Genomic DNA, 20,189 nt, shown 5'->3' with positions numbered 1-20,189 from the left:
GTGCACTGAAAGCAGAGGGGTTTATTTCTAAATCCCCCCTGGAAAAGCAGCCAGGGTAGCAGTTAAACTTTGGGTAGATGCAATCTGAGCACTATTAATCTCTTAATCCAACAGCCTTGGGTGCACACAGGAAGGCTCAAAGGCATCAGCTGCTCCTGATTTATGTACCAGGCCAGCAGATATAAAAATCTGACAAACTGTTCCCTTTTGTGCACAGGTGGTGAACACTTCTTGCACACTCCCATTTTCCTTCCAGATGGGCTGTGCCTGTATCTTGACCCTCCTTCCCCTGCTGAAACCAGAACTGCCCATCAAGGTGACATTTCTGATTATCCCTGCTGTGGGAACAAGAGACATGAGAAGCTGGAGGCCAGGAGCTGCTCACCTCCCACATCCCTGAGCATCAAACTCAGGGAACTGCCCCCTGCCAGAGCCATTGGGGGCCTCAGGAACACCACACTGCAATCTTATCACATCCTGCTTTGTCTAACTACTTCTTATTTCTTACACCTCATCTTATGTCCCATCCCCTGAATTTTAGCTGATTTTTCTCTTCTCAATACTTTTACTGAAAAGTTTTTAATTACTCTCTCACAATGTATATACAATTATCCAGCAGTACTGACCAAGTAATTTCTGTAACTTTTCTACTTGTCCTGAATAGACATTTTAAAAAAGGATTGCCACAAAGCTGAGGAAAAGAATGGTGGAAATTATAGGCCAATAGCATGGTACTTTCACAGAGAGGTTCTAATTTTAGTCAGACTCCTCAGTTTTAGACACTTCTTACTTCATTAATCTGTGATTTAGGTATATAAGTGAGCAAGATTAGAAATAAATTTGGATGGGAATCATTTCTGGTCATCAGTGAACAAGTGCTTTCTTGGGCAATGCTACCATGCCTGTGATATTCCCTTAAGTGCTTTAGTGCCTTTATAAAGCACACATGTGTAATGCACAGGGCTAATGGCTCCTATCCATCATTTCTGGAATGCTTTTTTTTGAAGGTAGAAGTGTTTCTTTAATATTTCATCCTTGCTCCAGGAAAATTCCTGAGAAACCAATTCTTCCACCTCCTCCCTTAGGCTATTTATTATTAACTCTCACTCATGGTGAGTGACAGTGTGGGATGAAGTTCCTGCTTTTACACAGCCAAGCTCCACGGAGGAGGAGAGCCAGGAGGTTCCTCTGCTGCCCTCTGCTCAGCACTCTGCAGACCTCAGGCTCTCTCCCAGGACAGCCCTAAATCAGGGCACATCTCCAGGCAGACTCCAGGGCTGTGGAGCTCACAGGCTCGCTGTGACCTTGGCTGATGGTGCTCCTGTTTCTCTTTAAATCCTTCCCCAGGCACAAGGACTGAGAGCAGCAGCTCTCCACTCCTCCCTCCACCTCAGGCTAAATTCCCAGTGACCTGTTTCCCTCTCTGTAACCCGGCTTCCCAGTGCACCTCTGGGGACACCCCGTGCTTCCAGGAGCTGCAGAAGGAGCCAAGCAAAAGCATTTACATGCCACACCACGGGAGCTTCCAGCAGAGAGGATGAGAGGAGTTCACAGAAAGGAGAAGATTGCGGGAGGTCACATGGAAATTGGCAGGCGCTGCTCCTTCTTGATTAAATGTGAATTTTGCTGCTGCTATGGAAACAGGACTGGGTAGAGCGCAGGAAATATTTATCAGTGGGTTAAATATTCCAACACTTTCGCTATTCAGGAGCAAGATTTCGGCCCTGGAGCCCTGCTGGGATTGAAAGTTGGGCAAATTGGTGAATCTGACCTGAGCTCTTTGACTGAATTCACTTGTCCACTGCAGCTCTTCCCAGTACATGGATGTCCAATATTTGAATTCACTGGGTTTGCCATTTAGGTTTATTTGTAAGTCTGTTGTCAGAAATCATAAATTTGGGCTAAACTCAGCATCTTCAAAATGGTAGTTCAGACTTTAATATATGCAAATTCATTATTTAATACAGAAAGCTTTATGAAATTGGAAGAATTTCTGTCTTACGCTTTTTTAATAATACTAAATTTACTATTGAACAGTTCTGTTTGCATTCTCAAAATGGACACAGCCACTTTCTTAAGGAAGAAGGAAAAGAGCAGCAGAGCAAGCAGTGCCATCTTCAGTGCCACAGTGTAGGAAGGTCATTTTGGGGACAAGAGGAAATCTACATTTTCTCCGAATATATCAGCAGTAGAATTTTCCAGTGTCATCAGAATTTCTGAACAGTGCTTTTTCTGTCATCATCAGAAATCAGCTTTTCCATTGACATCTACAGTGACATTTTGAGATTTCTGCTTCATAATCACAAAAGGTGGTATTATTTTTTAAGAAAAGATGACATTCTCAATAAATTTGTTCAATTAAAGAGTTTTTTGCTTTGATCTTAGAAGCCACTGGAAGCAGGAAACAACAGATCTGTCTGAATAAACACCTTCTGTGTTTGCCAGTTAAAGATGTTCTGCTCCCTCCACAGGTATGATATGGTCAGAGTGCAAGGAGATCTGGGAAGAGGGTCCACGGGAATATGTGGTGCATCTCTGGAACCTGCTGGACTTTGGGATGCTGTCCATCTTTGTGGCATCATTCACTGCCAGGTTCATGGCTTTTCTTAAAGCCTCTGAGGCACAACAGTACGTAGATCAGTACGTTCAGGATGATGACCTCAATAATGTCACCCTTCCCCCTGAAGTTGCTTACTTTACCTATGGTAAGATGCTTTTTGCTATCTAATACTTCCTGTTCTTTTAAGTTAATGTGTGGCAGAACTGAAAACAGCTTTCTTTTTGTGATATTTATACCGTTTTCTTCTAAATTAACCACATTATTTTCCCTGGATCTACCCATTCCAGCCATCCTTCTAACCAGTCAGAAAGGACCCAAACCTCATTCAGCCTCTGCTCCTGTGCTGCATTCAGGTCAATCACATCCTGAAAATGTAGCGTGAGCAACAGGTAATCAGGAACTCTGAGTGAGCAGAATAGAATTTAAATTACAGATGAATTAATCTGCTTGGCTTTCCAAATGAAAGTGGAGGGAAATGTGTGAACAAACACAGAATCTGAGGCTGCAGTAACTCTGCATTTCTGTTACATCCAACACCTCTACAAAAATAAATAAGAATAGCAACAAAAATAGCTGCAGCTCATCAAAACCTACATTTTTGTCGAGCCTGTAGCACTGTAAGTGCTGACACTGGGAAATGCAAGCTACAGCAGTGCCTTGAAAATGTTCTTTTGGATGGCTGAAATGGTTTTCCTTTGCTATACAGAAATGAACAGAGCTTCACACCCATGTGGGGACTGGAGACACTGCACACCTCTGCAAGCTCTAGATGGCACCTGGGCAAAACCCATGGGGATTTTTGCTCACAGGAGGGCTGCAGCAGCTCCAGAAGGAACTAAGGAACACCAGTGGCTCCCTGTGTGTCCTGGTGGTTGTTCTGGTGCTGCACTTGGGCTGGAGAGGAGAGCAGAGGCAGCACTTCCTCCACTGCAGCCCCACACCCAGAGCCACAGCAGTTCCAGAGCCACAGGATGTGGCTGGCCCCACCAGCCCAGCCTCTTGCAGCCCTCTCTGCCCACACAAGCCAAGAGCCACAGAGATGAGGCTGTGGCTTCTCCCTCTCTGGCTTGCTGCTCACCCATTTAAAGTGAGTTCACCACACAAAGGGGCAAAGGGTCCAGAACAGAATTTCCCAAGAGGACCCTGTGAATTCCTCCATCTGCTGCTTTTCCTTTGGTTCAGATTGCTGCAAATAATGCCCTAGTTTACTGCTGTGGCCCTGAGGATGTCACATGTTTTAACTGTGAGTGGCAATCTTTCCATCAAGAACCTGAGTTGATGCAAGGACATTTATAAGCCATATTAATAAAAACATTTACATTTCAGCAGATTAGGTAAATGATGCATATTTGGGGCTTTCTAAAGTAAAAATATTAAAGTGACTAGACTTCAGAAACTGGTTTTAATTTAGAGAGAACATGAAAATGGTACACAATGTTTATATCTGCTATATCTGAACAAATCCTAACTTTCTTATCTAATGGTAGGGAGAGAAGATCTTGTTCTCCCTAATGCTGCCTTTCCAAATACTGCATCCAAATCTACAGCTATACTCCACTGTGTTGTGGTTTTGGTTCTCCATCTCAAGAGCTTCAAATGGAGAAAGTGCAGCACAGTTAATATTCAACTAGGAAACAGAAAATGCCAAGTTTGTTTAAAGCCATGCTGGGTTTTTTTCACTGTGCGGCTTCAGTAAATCCCAGTGATTTGGTAATTTCCTGCCTTTACCATGTGAAAAATACAACTAATTCACTGTATTTGTACAGCCTGTTGTGGTCCAGTGCACAAATACCCCAAAGTTGGTGTTTTTTCTTTCCTCTTTAATTCCCACCCAAATGCAAGACTGAGTCTGGAAAAGGGTCGTTTATCATAGCAGCTTCCACCTAACCCTTTTTGTTACTAACACCTAGTGTACATGTATTGTTTTAGCCAGGAACAAGTGGCTCCCCTCGGATCCCCAGATCATTTCAGAAGGCCTGTATGCCATAGCTGTGGTACTCAGCTTCTCCCGCATTGCTTACATTCTTCCAGCCAACGAAAGCTTCGGCCCCCTGCAGATCTCTCTGGGCAGGACCGTGAAGGACATCTTCAAGTTCATGGTCATCTTCATCATGGTGTTCCTAGCCTTCATGATTGGCATGTTCAACCTTTACTCTTACTACCTTGGTGCAAAGTACAACCCCGCGTTTACAACGTGAGTACCCGCGGGACGGAGGCTGCTCTGCAGGGCTGGCCCCTCTGGCCCTCTGCTCTGCTGCTTCCTGCTGCAGCTCTGGGGGGAAATCACACCCAGGTTTTGGCAGGGAAACTAGTACCACTGATTTATTAAAAATATGGATATTGATCTAGTACCGATATCCGACTGCGATGGACAAAAGGTCTCGAACAGTTCAAAGTTAGGAAGTGTATGTTTATTGTGGGATGGCTCCCAAATACACACCACGATTTACGGTGATTACAGAGTCCTTTTACCTACACAAGTATTGAATACCCAAACTACAAATGCATATTCATAACTTTGGTACATCTGGTAATTAGTTCAAAAGCCCACAGTGGTTACTGTGTGCACAGCAGACATTGGATGCTGCATCTGATGTGTCAGTCCTGGAACGTGTTACACAGTGAGCCTGGGGCTAAGCTCATCACTCCTCTTGGAGAAATTACCTTTCCAGCATCATTTCTGTCCTGCAAGTGGCTGTTGCCTTGCAGTTTTACCACACCACCCTCTTGTGCCACATGTAACCTGTAACACAATGTTTACTTTCCCTCCTTGAGCTAAATTTGCATTCTAGACCTCTCCTGGAGCCTCGGGGTGCATTTTAATGGAAGGATTTGTGAGACCAGATGCATTTACATCTATCTGTGCTCAGCAGTTAGGGAGAAGAGAACTGAGTGTGTGGGATGTGACTTGCTTCAGATTTGAAAAGAAGATGCCCTTGAAGCACAAGATTTAATGAGGATCAAGGCAGTACCATCCCTGAGTGCCTGGTGGCACAGCAGCCCTCACTTGTGGCATCCCTCAGGCACATCCCTGGGGAGCAGCACTGACAAATTCCAGTCACTGCTGCAATTCAGCCCAGCAGCTCTCTTATTAGCACTCATTATCTAAGTGCATCTTCCAGTAGTTACTGGCTTTTGATTGAAATAATGATCAAACATTCACTAAAATGATGACTGCTCCCTGGAGTAAAGATTGCTTTAAATGCCCAAGGGATATTTGGACTGGGGAGAGATCCTCCTTAACTTCAGCCTGCTGACTCCTTATCCTGGGGGGACTTCATGTTGTTATAAAGCAACTCTTCCATGAGCATAAATTTTCCTTTCAAGAATTTGGAAGAGCCTTTAAAAGTACTTACTTTCTTCTGGTTATTTAAACACACAGGAGTGGCAAATGATGATCAGTGAAAATGAGCCCTCTCATCACGTGAAACAAAGAGAACAGATTCACATTCATTCTGAAGATCCTTCTTAGACATTCCTTGCAACAAACTGTAAGCCCTGAGGTAGACAGTCTCAAACAATTTTAATAAGCTGATGACGAGGTTGTTTTGGCAGATGGGCAGACACCAGTTGTAGCAATGCCTCCTGCTCTATTTTGGGTTCAGCAGGTTGTTGGCCTTGCTGAAAGGGGTGTTCTCCTGCTGCCATCAGCTGTCTCATGGAAAGGAGGAAGATTTCAGTATGAGAGCTTGGGTATTGCAGCTGTTCATTCCCTGGAAAATCCCTGGGGCAAAAAGGGGTCACGCTTACTTTGGTGTCCTCATAACCCTTCTGTGACTGCAGCAACATCACAGAAGGCATCTCCTGGGACCATGTTTGTGGATTCTAATGAGGATGGTGAAATTTGACAGAGAGTTTTGCAGTCAGAAACGTGACTATTTAACTGTGGGGCCTGATTCTGGGAGGTCACCTGGACAGTTGTGACAGAAGAAGACCCACTGGATTTGTGCCCATAATTGACTGTGAGCACTGACAGCTCCCTGGATGGCCTCAGTGGGAAGCCTTAGACAAACAGCTGCTCACTAAAATACTTCAAATTACACATGTAAGAAAAGCACACCTTCCCAGGGCAGTATGTAAGCAGGAAAAAAAGTACTCTGAGGGAATTGCTTGCTTAGTTCTAATGATAACAGTTAGTGAATATTTGGTTTAACTTTCACCCTCCCTTTCTACTGTACTTTGAAATTGTGTACTCAATTTCTTCTCTGTTCATCTACAGAGCAAGCACATAGCACCCCAGAGGCCTCTGATTTGAGTTATTATACAAAGTTTCTGTCATTTCTTTCCTTTTGATGTTCTGGAAGCAAAGGAAATAAGGATGCAGTTGTCTTTACTCCACACTAGTTAAATATAGAAATTATTTCACTAAATACACTTTCAAAAATTTTTGGAAGTTCTTCAGTGCTGAAGAGCAGATCATTTCCAGAGCAGTTGCCACCACACCAGCTATGTTTATCTGTTTATCAGATGCTGTGTACAGCACACAGCTCTTGAAACAGCCTGTAATTAAGAACATGCTATGCAAACAAAATCGAAATGGAGGCAAGGCTGATTGTGTTCATCTTGCTTTCTGCATCAGAAATCAGGCTGAAGGCTACAAGGCAAGGTTTTCTGTCTCACTCCCCCCAAAGGGGAATGTGACTCACTGTTCAGTGCCAAAGCTACTTCGAGGCTTGGAGGCTTTTTCTACTTGTTTTGTTTTGTCAAAATGTGATAGTTTTGTAGATTACACTGACTGTGTTGCTTTTTTGGCAGAGTTAGTTCTCAAACTCATTTAGGGAGAGAAATCTGAAAGGATGCCTTAAGGTTTCTTGAAGAGGAGGGCACAAGACTGATATGAAATGAGAGCCTTGCCATGATCCTTTCTGATGAACAGCACACTGCTGCATACAAAAGTGAGAAAAATCTGCAAACACATAACTGGCTATGGTCTGTTAGGAAGCATCACCTTCCTCGATGCAAAATCTTTAAATTTTACTGAAAAAAGTGTAATGAAACAAACAAACAAACAAACAAACAAACAAACAATCTCTGTGGTCTCCCCAGTGCAGTCAGTTCTAGCACAGTAAAGAGGGTGACTGCTGCAGAGCCACCTCCACAGGGAACGTGTGCCAATCTGTCACTGCCAGACCCCCCTGCTGCCAGGAGCTGTCAGTCCAGGCAGGACTCCTGACTTCCTAAATCCTTCATTTGTTTGCCTTTGAGAAGGATAAAACACCTGCTGACCTTGCAGGAAGGGGGTAAATTGCTTAGCTGGCAACAAGGAGACACACTGGCGTCTTGGAATCTTTGAGAACTTGGCTCCCAATGTCCTCCTCTCATGTTTTAGTGAGATGTTCCTGAAAAAAAACCAAAAAAGCCCCCCTGATCTTCCCTGCAACCTGTGCCAAATCTCGTGCAACCTGGCAATAATCTAAAAGGGAGAAGGAAAGAGCCATCCAGCCTTTTTGAAGGGTAGGGATGGACTGGGACAAGGTCTCCTTAAATCATTTCCTCTGACAGAGAGACCTGCATCTGCCTGGGGGCACTGCCAGACATCATTTTGGTGCTACAGGTTAGGTCAGCCTCTCCAGCAGCCTCCCAGTCCCACCACCACGAGCACTGGTCCCTTCCCTGACACTGGAAATCAGGTTTATGGACCTGACAGAGGAACCTGGCACCCCACCCTTACCTCTGGGGCTCAGGGGGGTCAAGGCTGCTCTCAGCTCTCCGTTTACTTTTCAAGGAGAATCCGGCACTGCTGGACTATAGAGGTCAATGCTAAAGCTGCAGAAAAGGAGCAGAGCTGACACATTGTATTAAAGTCTGCCAGCAGGGTGGAAAACTGAGGGAACCTTTCTAAATTAAAAAGGAAAGCTAATAGCAGGGTGCAGCTGGGCTCAAGGCTGGAGTTATGGTTTTTATTAGTTTGGGAAATCACCTCGGTGGTGGGTTTCAATGCCAAAGATCATTGGTGTAATATGTGTTCCTGAACTGGAAATACAACATCTACTGAAGGAGCAGTGGCCAGATTGCCAGTGGCCAGTCTGACACATTAATGCCAGGTCAGGCTGCAGATGAGGGCAGGGGAACAGGGCAGGGTTCTGGTTACAGGACAGAAAAAGCAGGTGGAAAAGTGATGGCACCTGAGTGTAGCACAGTCACAGATCCCCCAGGGGCATCTCTGCAGCCCTGCAGAGCAACAGGGATCAGGGAGTGGGGCATCAGTGACTCTGGGGATCTAGGAAGTTGTGCAACACTTATTTGAAACATCACTCAAGGTTACCCCCCACAAAACAATATACAGAGTGAATATTATACTCTTTACTGCAGTTTTACTACTACTTGTAAATGAGCTGTGGAGTACCACAAATTATGGTGAGAATTAAAAACCAGTTTGCTGCATCAGAAAGGAGCTGTCCAGGAATCTGCACCAGCCTTTCAAAGGATTTAAATTAATTTCACTTGCTTTTATCAATGGTGAAATTGACACTGGAATTGATGTAATGGTTATTTTTCCTGATGAATATGCCATGGTTTGTGCCTATAAGCTGTTTTTACAGATTCAGCAGGATTAGTAAAATGCCACCCTAGTAAGAAAAATTTCATCAAAATAATTTTTTATGGCATTGTTTCATTTGAAGGTGTTACCTCCTGGCAGGCAGGAGGAGAAAGAAGGCAATTAACTGTAAACAGGCTAAGGATTGCTCAGCAAAGGCAAAATGCCTTCTAAGTTCAATATTAGGCAAAATGCTTTCAAAATGTGCCAGCATCCCTCCTCCTCCTCCTCCTCCTTCTGTCCTTTCCAGCTGTGGCTGCTCCCCTCCCCTGTTACAGCCCCAGCTCCTCGGATCAGACTCTTTTTGACCTGTTTGTCCAGCTTCATTCTTTCCACCCCACTTCTCTTTGACATTGGCTTATTCCCCTTTTTCCTAACTTTCAGCCTTTTAATTTTCCTCTTGCTCCTTTCTAGTTTCAAGCAAGGATAATAAGCAAATTGAAATTCCTCTCTGCAACATCTTCTACCATCCCTTAAATCCAATTTCTTCCTACAAATGCTTTGGTGTCTGACATGTTTGGAGTCCCAAAGCAGGATAGGAAGAAAATCAGACTATGGTCTGACTATATTTGCACTCTGTGCTCTTTATATTCATGCCACAATGCAGAACTTTTCAATCCTTTCTCCTGGGTGAAAGACATGCTTCTCTTCTGCCCTGGAAACTGCATGGAAGGAGGTCAGACTTGGTTCTATCTTCTTGGGATGAAAAAGAGCGAGTGAGTGAGTAGAAGCAAAAGCCCTGCATAAGAAGTTTCAAACTGCAAGTTGCCCATGGATTTGTCATCTTATTAGGGACACAAAATCCAAGTGTAATGCAGCTGATAAGAACAGATGGAGCAAATCAGGGCACACTGTAACTTTGCAGTATTGATCAGAAATCATACTTTATCAAATCAGGAAATGTGATTTGGCACATCCCTGGGTGATGGATAATGGGTTGCAATAACTGTGCCAAGATATATTTATATTTGTGGATTGCTGCTTTTATTATTAGCATGTGGCCTGGCTAACCCAGTGTCAGCTCTATAAAGAGATTGTTTGCTTTATTTTTAGGGTAGAAGAAAGTTTTAAAACCTTATTCTGGTCAATATTTGGCTTATCTGAAGTGATATCTGTGGTGCTGAAGTACGACCATAAATTCATTGAGAATATTGGATATGTACTCTATGGAGTATATAACGTGACTATGGTGGTTGTGCTGCTTAATATGCTAATAGCCATGATCAACAACTCCTATCAGGAAATTGAGGTAAGATAAATCAGATTACAAACTCAAACTTAATTATTACTGATAGTAAAAACGCTAAAAACCCAAGGAGGCTGTAGTTTACTTTACATCCAAGGTTAGAATCCTGAAAACATGATTTAACAGTTAAGGCTGAGCCTGTTCCCAGATTATGATTGAATTAATTATCAACAATGAATCATTTCTATAACTATTTCAGCTTCCTTGTATTTAATGACCCTCTGTGAGCAAACCCAATTTCCTTTACATGTATTTAATGAAAGTGGTTTGTGATATTTTTCATTCCTTTTGTTCATTATGATAATTTATCCATGTGTGTTGCCTTAGCTGCATTGTTTGCTTATGACAGAGTAATATTTCTTCTGACTTTTTGGCCTGTTCTCTGCTGTTTAAACACTCCAGCCCATGTAGGTCTGAAGCTCATGTGCATTCATGAAAATGTTTAGAAATTCCATATTGTCCAATTACCAGGCATAAAACTTGCTACAATTTTTTGAAGAGTCTTTAGGGTCTGCAAAGCATGACTTTGTGGACATTTACAAAACCCATCTTTTAAAGCACGTAAACAGAGCCCTCAAGGAATATTAATAGGTTTCTGCAGAAAGGCATTTGCAGGGTTTACCCAGCCCTGTTCAGTAGTGTGGCTATTAGCAGAGTGGATTTGCTAAATGCTTTGGACATAAACAACTCTCTGCTAATCTAAATAAAGGCAGAAAAAAAAATACATTATTTGGATAATGTTAGTGTTGAGTCACCTTTTACTTCTGATTTGTTAAATGTCAAACTTCTGCAGTTGGGTTTGTAGTAATTACTTGTCCTAATCTCCCCTCAAAACCTGACATTGAAAAAGGCCAGGGCTGAAAATATTTTCTCACTGTAATGTCTGATTCATCCACGAACTGTAGTAGAAATATAACTCTATCCTGTGCATGCTGTAACTGAGTCTAAATGTCAGAGAGACCTTACATATGCTCTCTGCCCCAGAACCTTTCAGGATTGCAGAAAGCAGAGTCATTTCCCCAAAGGTTTCTAATCACATAGGATCAAGAAATTCCCTGAATCCTGTCCACCTGAAACAAGTTTTACTTCAGAAGAGGTCTCAGCCTCTTACTGCATTTTCTAGTTTATTGTTGTAGACAGAGATGCTCTTGAAGAAAAAAAGATCTCTGAAAATATCTGAATAGGTGGCCTGTATTAACTTTCCAGTTTAAACTTTGTGAAAGCCATTCTCTTGGCAAAATGGTTTGCCATCCTTCTTGATTGCATGGAAAGTTTCAAAATTTTGTTAAAGACTACTTGTAAGTATGAACAAGCAAAACAAGGGTGAGTGTTTGGCCCAGATCCTCCTAACTGAACAAAAACTAGTTCTTTTCATAGTAATTAATTTCAGTACTCACTAGTGTGAGAGTTCAAGAACTCTCTGTCAATCTCTGTGAAGATTAAAGAGAGTTGTAGAATCTGAGTTAAATAGGTTGGAAAAAACCTACAACCATTCATCCAGGTGACCAAGGCCACCACCAAACCATGTCCCAGGTGCCACATCTACACATCTTTCAGTGTCCTCAGGGGTGGTGACTGACTGCAGAGGAAGTCTCTGTTGTTTGTCTGACCAGAGCAATGTCAATAATGTCCTGGGATGGACATTGCTTAGGAATTAAATTCCATCATGGTCAGTGGGCAGATGGTTTGCTATTAGCTGGAGTGACAAGACCATATTTTCCTGCCTTCCATTAATATCTCTCTTTGCTGCCTCTGGTTTTCTTGTGTTTATGCCTCAAGTATTGGTGCTTCCTGATGAATTTGAATTTATGGAAAGAAATCCCTTTGCCAGCCATAAAACAGAACTACTCCCATCAGTAGTACTTTTAGGGGCTCAACAGAAAGGCACTAGAACTGTTCACTAGTGTTTTGTTCTGCAATTCACCTAAAGGATTCTGTGAGGTGCAACCCCAAACCATGAGAACAGCAAATGGCAAAGGGAATGCTGCTGCTCTGGTGGAGACACATTGCTGTAGCTGTGGCAGAATTCATCTCCACGGTGTCATGCCAGTTCCTGAGCAGGTTCCAGAGGTACAGGGTATTCAGAGGGTGTGAATTCCAGCAGAACACACAATTCCAGATGTACACGAGTACAGGGAGCTGGCAGATCCACACCTCTGTGCTCCTTCTGCCCTCCATGTAAAGCACAATGAACATAGCAGTACAGCAGCTGTATCTCATCCTTTCTTCTGCCTGAAAAATGCTCCTGGTACATGGCCCTGATCATCCTCCTCTGTAAATGCCAAGTGAACGATTTCCTCCATAAAATATTTGCTAACCTTGCCCTTGTTGCTGGGAAGTGATCCTGGCCCACTTTGACAATTCATAAAGGACATTCACAGGCACTGAATGATGGAGTTTTTTTCCACCTTCATCAGTGGCAGGAGGTGAATATAGGAGAATTAAGGTGTTTAGGGATACATGATGGTGAATACAGACAGGACCCAAGAGGGAAATCAGCTGATGATGGAAGAAAGCAGTGTCTGAGCCTCCCTAGGGGGACTCCTGGCCAGTGCAGTGGTAACAGATGGCACAGAGCATTGCAGTTCATCACAGGCAGTCTCTGCTGTTGTTGTGCTCATAAAAATTTTTTCTGCTTTCCATGTCTCTATGTTCTGACACATTCATTTGTCAGCATAGCAAAAAAACCCAGATTGTTACTGAGACAACCCCTTTGACACACAAGGAAATAGTCTAATATTTGGAACACACATACACTCTGTTTATGCATCATTTTGTTTGAATTTTCCTTGTTTTGAAATTACCACAGAGAAGCCTACGAACACATGTTTTGTGCAGGGAGGCAGAATTTGGTTGTAGTTAACTCCTACCTGTATGTTTGTCCTGGTCAGAGTTAAATTCCTTCCTAATTACTAATTTGGGTGTTGATTTGTTTCTCCTTCTTCCCCTCCCAAGGAGGACGCGGATGTGGAGTGGAAGTTTGCACGTGCCAAGCTCTGGCTATCCTACTTTGATGAAGGAAGGACTTTACCTGCTCCTTTTAATCTAGTGCCAAGCCCTAAATCATTTTATTATCTCATACTGAGAATAAAAATGTGCCTCATAAAACTCTGCAAATCTAAGGCCAAAAACTGTGAAAATGACCTTGAGATGGGGATGCTGAACTCCAAAAAACGGGTATGTTTTGTCTCCACTTTTCAGCTTCTTTGTGGAAAGGATTCATGCCAGGGAGCCTCTGGAGGGGGCTGGATGGTCCTCAGGGACTGTGGGGACAGCACAGCCTCTCCCAGAACTTCACCACTGCACCTTGTTCTATCACATTGCAAACAGAGGGTCCTCCCAAAGGAGTGCCTCGTTGCACCAGGCAATCTTTATAAAAGAAGGCACTTTCTAAAATTTTGTAAAAACAGGTGCTCCAAGGCCAAATAAGCAAAGTCAGAGAGAGGGGCAGAAGCAGAGGCACAAACAGGCTCACAGCTTGTCTGGCTCAGGGCCATTGTTCTGGCTCTCCAGCTGAGATGTGTGACACTGCCCAGGGAGGGGACAACAGGGTGGCACTCTCCAGCTGAGATGTGTGACACTGCCCAGGGAGGGGACAACAGGGTGGCACTCTCCAGCTGAGATGTGTGACACTGCCCAGGGAGGGGACAACAGGGTGGCTCTCTCCAGCTGAGATGTGTGCAGCCCACCCAAAGCTGTAACCTTGGAAGGGAGACTGAGGAGGCTTTGCAGCATTTGCCTTTGGGACGTGTAGGCTGCTTTAAGGTCTGCCTGGATCTCTTGGAGGAGCAAATAACAGAGCCCTCAAGCTCATGGTGAACCATCCAGCTCATGGTGAACTCTCCAGCTTATGGTGAACCATCCAGCTCATGGTGAACTCCCCAGCTCATGGTGAACCATCCAGCTCATGGTGAACTCCCCAGCTCATGGTGAACCATCCAGCTCATGGTGAGCCCCCAGCTCATGGTGATCCATCCAGCTCATGGTGAGCCCCCAGCTCATGGTGAGTTCCCCAGCTCATGATGAATTCCCCAGCTCATGGTGAGCCCCCCAGCTCATGGTGAACCATCCAGCTCATGGTGAGCCCTCCAGCTCATGGTGAGCCCCCAGCTCATGGTGAACCATCCAGCTCGTGGTGAGCCCTCCAGTCCAGGCAAAGCCCACAGCCTCCAAAGAGGATCATCCTCCCAGGAGTTTGAGAGAGCTGCTCAGGTCTGATGCTCACCCACTCTCTGCCAGCACATAAATTGAAGGGAGAAGTCTGTCCATGTGGTTTACTCTGTATTATCAAATAATTTAACTATCATGGGGAGCATTGCTGAGATAGACAAGGATGCCCAGAAATGCATTTAATACTGCTATTGATTACTGTAAGAACCACTAGAACAGTGGAGTCTCAAAATGAAAGAAGTTTTTCTTCTTCAACTACCTCAAATAATGACTTTTAAATTGTTTTAAAATGTTATTTGAATCAGACTGCACTAAGCTCGCTTTGTTTCAAATTTAATTTCTGCTTCAAAGCCTAACACAACATAATCAAATTTTCTCTAAGCCTCTCCTTCCCTAAGCCTGATGAGGGAAAGTGTGTGGTTTGCCCTTTTTCGTGGAACTCATGCAAAATTCATATCTTCCATGGCTTTAGCATAAACAATTAAGAATATCAGTCATTTCTTGCTTGCCTATTGATTTTGTTCACATATCATCTTCAAGAGACTCTGTAAGCTCATGATACACCTGATGAGTAAGAAAGAATTTTTTTAAAAATCACACTATTATTTCAGACTTTCAATCTAATCATTATAAACACCCTGATTTGAAAGAAAAAAAATAATCAGGATCTCTGTTTCAACCATGGAAGAAAAGTCCTTATCCAGGGCCTCCCCTCTACATACAATTGCATATAGGTGCAGAAGTCTATGATATTTATTCCTTGAATAAGGGATTATTTTTGTTAGTATTGGATCAAAAACCTCAGAGGTGGATTACAGTCAAAGAAACCTCCAAAAAAAAATATGTGTAGTGTCCAGAAAGTCTCCTTGGAAGCTTCTAGAGCTGTCATGCCTCTGATAAAAATAATATTGTCTGTTTAAAAAATGCATATTTTTCTTGACCTGAAACAGCACAAGGTACTGTTGTTTTAAAAGGACCCATGAAAATCAACTGTGTTTCAGAATTTGGTTTTGTACCACAATCTTGTTCTTCCAAATACCAGTTATCTTTCTTGTGTTCTGAATTGATAAGCAGAAGCCTCATTAAGATAAAAGTATTTTGTGCCTCTAAACACCTTGTTGTCTAAAACTTGTGTGTGAATACCATTTCTGTCTAGATAATTTAGAATCCAGATTTTTTTTCCATTCATTTGTGTATTTCTTTGTTTTCTTTGTCTTCCAAAAATTTCCTTTTTTGGCCTGAATGTTCTGGCTTTTACTCTACTGTACATAGAACCATTTCCCACTGTTTTTCTATAGCTCTGCTTGGTTGGGGCTGTCAGGGTATGAGAAGCTATCATTGATTTAACCATGTCATGATGTTTTATCATTTCAGAAAGTTCGTTTTCACTCTAGCATTCAAAACACAGAGAGTTTTTCTGGGAAGAACGCTTACACCAAGCCCACGAGATACCAGGTAATCAGAGCACGAAGGCAGGAGCCAGGGGAGAGCTCTGCCTGTGCCCAGCCCTCACCTGCAAGAATCACGTTTGCCTTGTCCCAGCCGAGGCTGTCCTGGCGTGTGCCAGGCTGGGGATGGCTCAGGGCTGGGCTGGGGTGTTTTGGAAACAGAGGCAGCCTGTACCCCATGGAAATAGGCACGGTGTTAGCATCTGTCATGCTAATTAATTCCTCTCCAGGGTGTTTGACTCGATACACATCACCCAACCTTTACTCCTCCCATCCTGCATTGACAGCATTTCACTCCCCAGGGCTCAGCCATCTCTCCAGCTGCTGCATTAACATTTGCATGTGCTTCCTCTGGCTCGTCCTGCCAAGCTAACCCTGCAATGTGCTACGGTTCAGAACCCCCCTGTGGCTGCAGAGGTGGCACAGGGTACCACAGCTGTCTGTCCAGCTCCAGTGTGGTGCCAGCAGATGTGTTCTTTCTTGTGCAAACGTGTCCCAGGGCAACACAATAAACAGAATGTGCCCCGCAGGGTTTTTGCCTTCTTTTTTAGCATAAACTGAAAAGGAATCTGATGGCAAGTGTTGTATCTGAAGGGACTGACATTAAAGGCAGATGAGGAAAATAGTTAAATTGGCTAAAATGTGCAAGGGCAATTTCAGAAATGGTTTGTCTTGTGTTGGTACAGCTTCCAGCACAATGGGCCCCCAAGCTGTTCCGCAGACCAGTAAGAAATTTCTACTGCTTTTAAAAGTTTTTCATGCTTTTCTACCACAACAGGAGGGGTATCTAAAAATCTAAATTAGAAGTGGGATACATTCACTCTGGGATCTGGAGTTAGTTGGCTTGATTCTATCAAAGGAAAAGGGATGAGAGATTGTGCTCTGCTCAAAGTGGCATTTCAGCACTCCTGACACATTCCCATCCATTCAAACCCACAAGTGATGTGTCAGCCTCTGCTGGACTGGTTCTCTTCCTGTACCTATTATTTCTCAGTGAGACCACCCAGTGTTTGTGGTCAATTAGACCTTTATTTCCAATATTGAAAAAGCCAAAGGTGACAGTGAAAAATAGATAGAAAAAGATAAGTACCTGTTATTTTGTTTTAATAATGCCAGGATTGTCTTCAAACTGCCTTGGAACATTTTGGTTGCTGCAGAAAGAAATTGCCCAAATAACATAAGGAGAATGTAATAGTCTTGATTATCTAAACATAAAGAAGGAACAGTGATAATCTGGCTGGAAAGCTTTTCTTCTACAACTGGGAAAAACTTTGAAGCAGTTGCTTCTTGCTTAGCAGTGTTTATCGAGGGATATATCTGCAGTCTCTGCAGTCTGTGCACTTAAGGCTACATATGAACAGTGCTCTGGAGGGATAACAAAAATATACAGAATTTAAACATGCAATATTTTGAAAAGCATGAGGAACAAGTCAATACAGCTGCCATCATTTGGGAATAAACTAGTCTAGGAAAAACGATATCTTTGTCAAAGAGAACATGGGAACTGGTGTAAGGAGAGGTTATGCATCATTTTTCCCAGGCAATAAGAACCCATGTTCTGATTCCTTGTTTTAGCCTAAATCTCCTCTGACTTCTGCTCTGGAAAAAAATGAGTTATTTTTGGATCCAGGATTTCCCTGCTTTCCCCAAACATTGCTTCATTTATGTTTTCTCAGGTGACAGCCCTACCTCCCTCTGGATTCTACTGCCTTGGCCATCTCCAGCACACCGTAGGTGCACTGTGCCTCATCTCTGCTGCCTTAGTGACTCACCTGCTTAGCCAGGTGCCTCTGACATAAAGGACAGTCTTAGTCATCCCATATTCCATGGCTGCATGGCATATACAAATGACTGGATCCTTCTTTGATCTCCACAAGCCTTTTGCACTGCTACAATCCTTATTTGGCTAGTCAGAAGAAAGAGCAGGTGTACTGTTGTCTTAATTTCACACCCTTTGTAGCATTTTTCAGGTGTTCCAAGCAGAGATGTGATTGCTCTGTGAAGAAGTGAGTCCAGGCTGGGAGAGGCTTCTCCTTTAACACTGGACATCTGGTCAATCAAAGGCACTGAGCTCTCTTGTGTTTGCAGAGGATGTATGTAAATCTCTGTCTCTGAGAGAGCAGTTCCTTTCATGTCTATATATTTTTATTCCTTTTTTCCTTTATAAGTTTTTATTTTGAGATTTTTTTCTCCACTGGGGTGTCTTTTCTACAGTGAAGGCAAGGCTAGCAGCTGTACCCCAGAGTGCAGCCCAAAACTGCCAAAGTTACTGTCCCTCTAGATAAATGGAACATAGATATTCTTGGAACAATAGCACATTGCAAGCTCATATCCATAACTATCATCTATTCCCACACTTACTCTTCCTTACTAACACTCATCTTCCATTTTGTACATTTACATGGCTTTATATTTTTTCACCATATATGTCTCTTAAAATCTACCATTTCCATAAACTTTTCTCCCTTAAGCCAAGTCCCCACCTTGGTTCAGACTCTCTATTTTCTGTTCTTCTCTAAATTTATTTTCTCTTAAAAACCCAATGACAAGGCTAACAGAAGGCTCTGTGAACCTCAGGTCAGCTGCATTGTGAGCGAGTTTGCTAACATCATTAATTAACCACTTATTTCTTCCTGTAAATTACTATTAGACAGCAACATGCTAAAAGAAGGCTCTGGAACCCATTTCCTTATCTTTTTATTGGATCATCTGTGTTTTCTCTCTGCCTGTGGGACATGCTCTACACTCACATGCATCCCACAAAGAACCCCAAAGTGCTTCATATGTGGAGTCATGATTGGGTGGCTGTCAATCAACTACTGTAGTGCAATGTTCCCAATATAAAATGTAAAATAAATGGGGGGGAAAAAAATATCCCTAGTGAAACCAGATGTTTGAGCTGCTCATAATAAGTCTGGCATGTGTCCCACTGAAGGAGTGTTTCTGTTCTCCTTCCAGAAGATAATGAAGCGTCTGATCAAGCGCTACGTGCTGAAGGCTCAGGTTGACCGGGAAAATGACGAGGTCAATGAAGGCAAGTGGAATTTCATACCTGACCCACCTAAGGAGCATGAGCTGTTCTTGCTGCTGATCTGGCCACTAGGAGGGTTGAGCTTAGTTAAGATCCTCAGTAGAGAGAGCTTGCTCATGCTCACACTCAGGTGAGCGGGGCTGACTCTGTGCCACCCTTGTGCCCTTGAAATTCCAGGTCCTTGTTTGTCCTTAGCAGGACACACATCCCACAGGATCTTCACCCAGCTCTGCTCACCCCTGTAGCTCTAGCTCTCCTTCCTTTACAACTACCAGGGCATTGCCAACACCCAACCTTACCTTGGTGTCTAGGTGAAGCATTTTCTGACTGCCCTGCCCAGGCCTGCCCCAAGGACCCTGTTTTGAATGGGATCCAGATTCATATTGCTGTGGTAGCATGTGGGATTTGTGTGCAGATGGAAAAGAACCTCTATCACCTCTTAACCACCCTTCTGCAAATACCCTGTGTAGGTGGAGGTCAGATTGTGGAGAGAGAATAAATTTGAGAAAGAAACATGAACTCTCCACACATATTTGCTGTTGGTACCACTACTGCAAGTACAGGTTATTCCTTGTAACTACAGATATTAAGTGTGTAATGCAGAGAGATCAAATGCAGCTCCACACCCATTCCTGACCAAATACACTGCAATTATTGCTCTCTCAGGTCTGGAACCACAGGGATTACTGACTTGATTCAGTATGGTTAACAAGAACATTTTCCTCTTTCAGGAGAACTTAAAGAAATCAAACAAGATATTTCCAGTCTCCGCTATGAACTCTTAGAGGAAAAGTCCCAAGCTACTGGTGAGTTAGCAAAACTAATACAGCAGCTGAGTGACAAGTTTGGGAAGACCTTAAATAAGGACATTTGATGGAGAATACAGAGAAAGACAACTTGTTTTCTAAACATTGCTCATTCTCAACCAGCATCTTAGGAGGGCAAAAACGTGTGAAAGATGAGTACTGCACACTCAGCTTTTGCTGACAAGCAAGTGTTGGTAGGAGCACTTTGCTTTTCTCCTACACTTGGTGAGTGACCAGCTTAATATTTTCTGATACAAAAGAGACTTAATGGTAAAAATCTAAGCCCCTCGACATCAGAAACAGATGCACCATAGAGAAGGCACCTCCAATTAAAGGCAAAAAAAGGCAGATCTTCATTCATCTGACTCCAGAGAAGACAATGTAACTGTG

General features: G+C 43.2%; 1 protein-coding gene across 1 annotated transcript in view; it reads left to right on the top strand.

Moving 5' to 3' along the window:
• TRPC7 (transient receptor potential cation channel subfamily C member 7) overlaps positions 1 to 19,867 on the top strand; it is a 57,765-nt gene extending 37,898 nt beyond the window's left edge. The window contains exons 5-12 of the mRNA XM_030229344.2: positions 2,472 to 2,705; positions 4,490 to 4,754; positions 10,152 to 10,347; positions 13,300 to 13,521; positions 15,889 to 15,969; positions 17,639 to 17,692; positions 18,921 to 18,996; positions 19,725 to 19,867. Coding sequence (XP_030085204.1) covers positions 2,472 to 2,705; positions 4,490 to 4,754; positions 10,152 to 10,347; positions 13,300 to 13,521; positions 15,889 to 15,969; positions 17,639 to 17,692; positions 18,921 to 18,996; positions 19,725 to 19,867 — 1,271 coding nt within the window. The remainder of the gene's footprint in view (positions 1 to 2,471; positions 2,706 to 4,489; positions 4,755 to 10,151; positions 10,348 to 13,299; positions 13,522 to 15,888; positions 15,970 to 17,638; positions 17,693 to 18,920; positions 18,997 to 19,724) is intronic.
• The last annotated feature ends 322 nt before the right edge of the window (positions 19,868 to 20,189 follow it).

This window comes from Serinus canaria, chromosome 13 (assembly GCF_022539315.1).
Source record: "Serinus canaria isolate serCan28SL12 chromosome 13, serCan2020, whole genome shotgun sequence".
Classification (NCBI taxonomy): domain Eukaryota; kingdom Metazoa; phylum Chordata; class Aves; order Passeriformes; family Fringillidae; genus Serinus; species Serinus canaria.
This window is presented reverse-complemented; position numbering and strand designations above follow the sequence as displayed.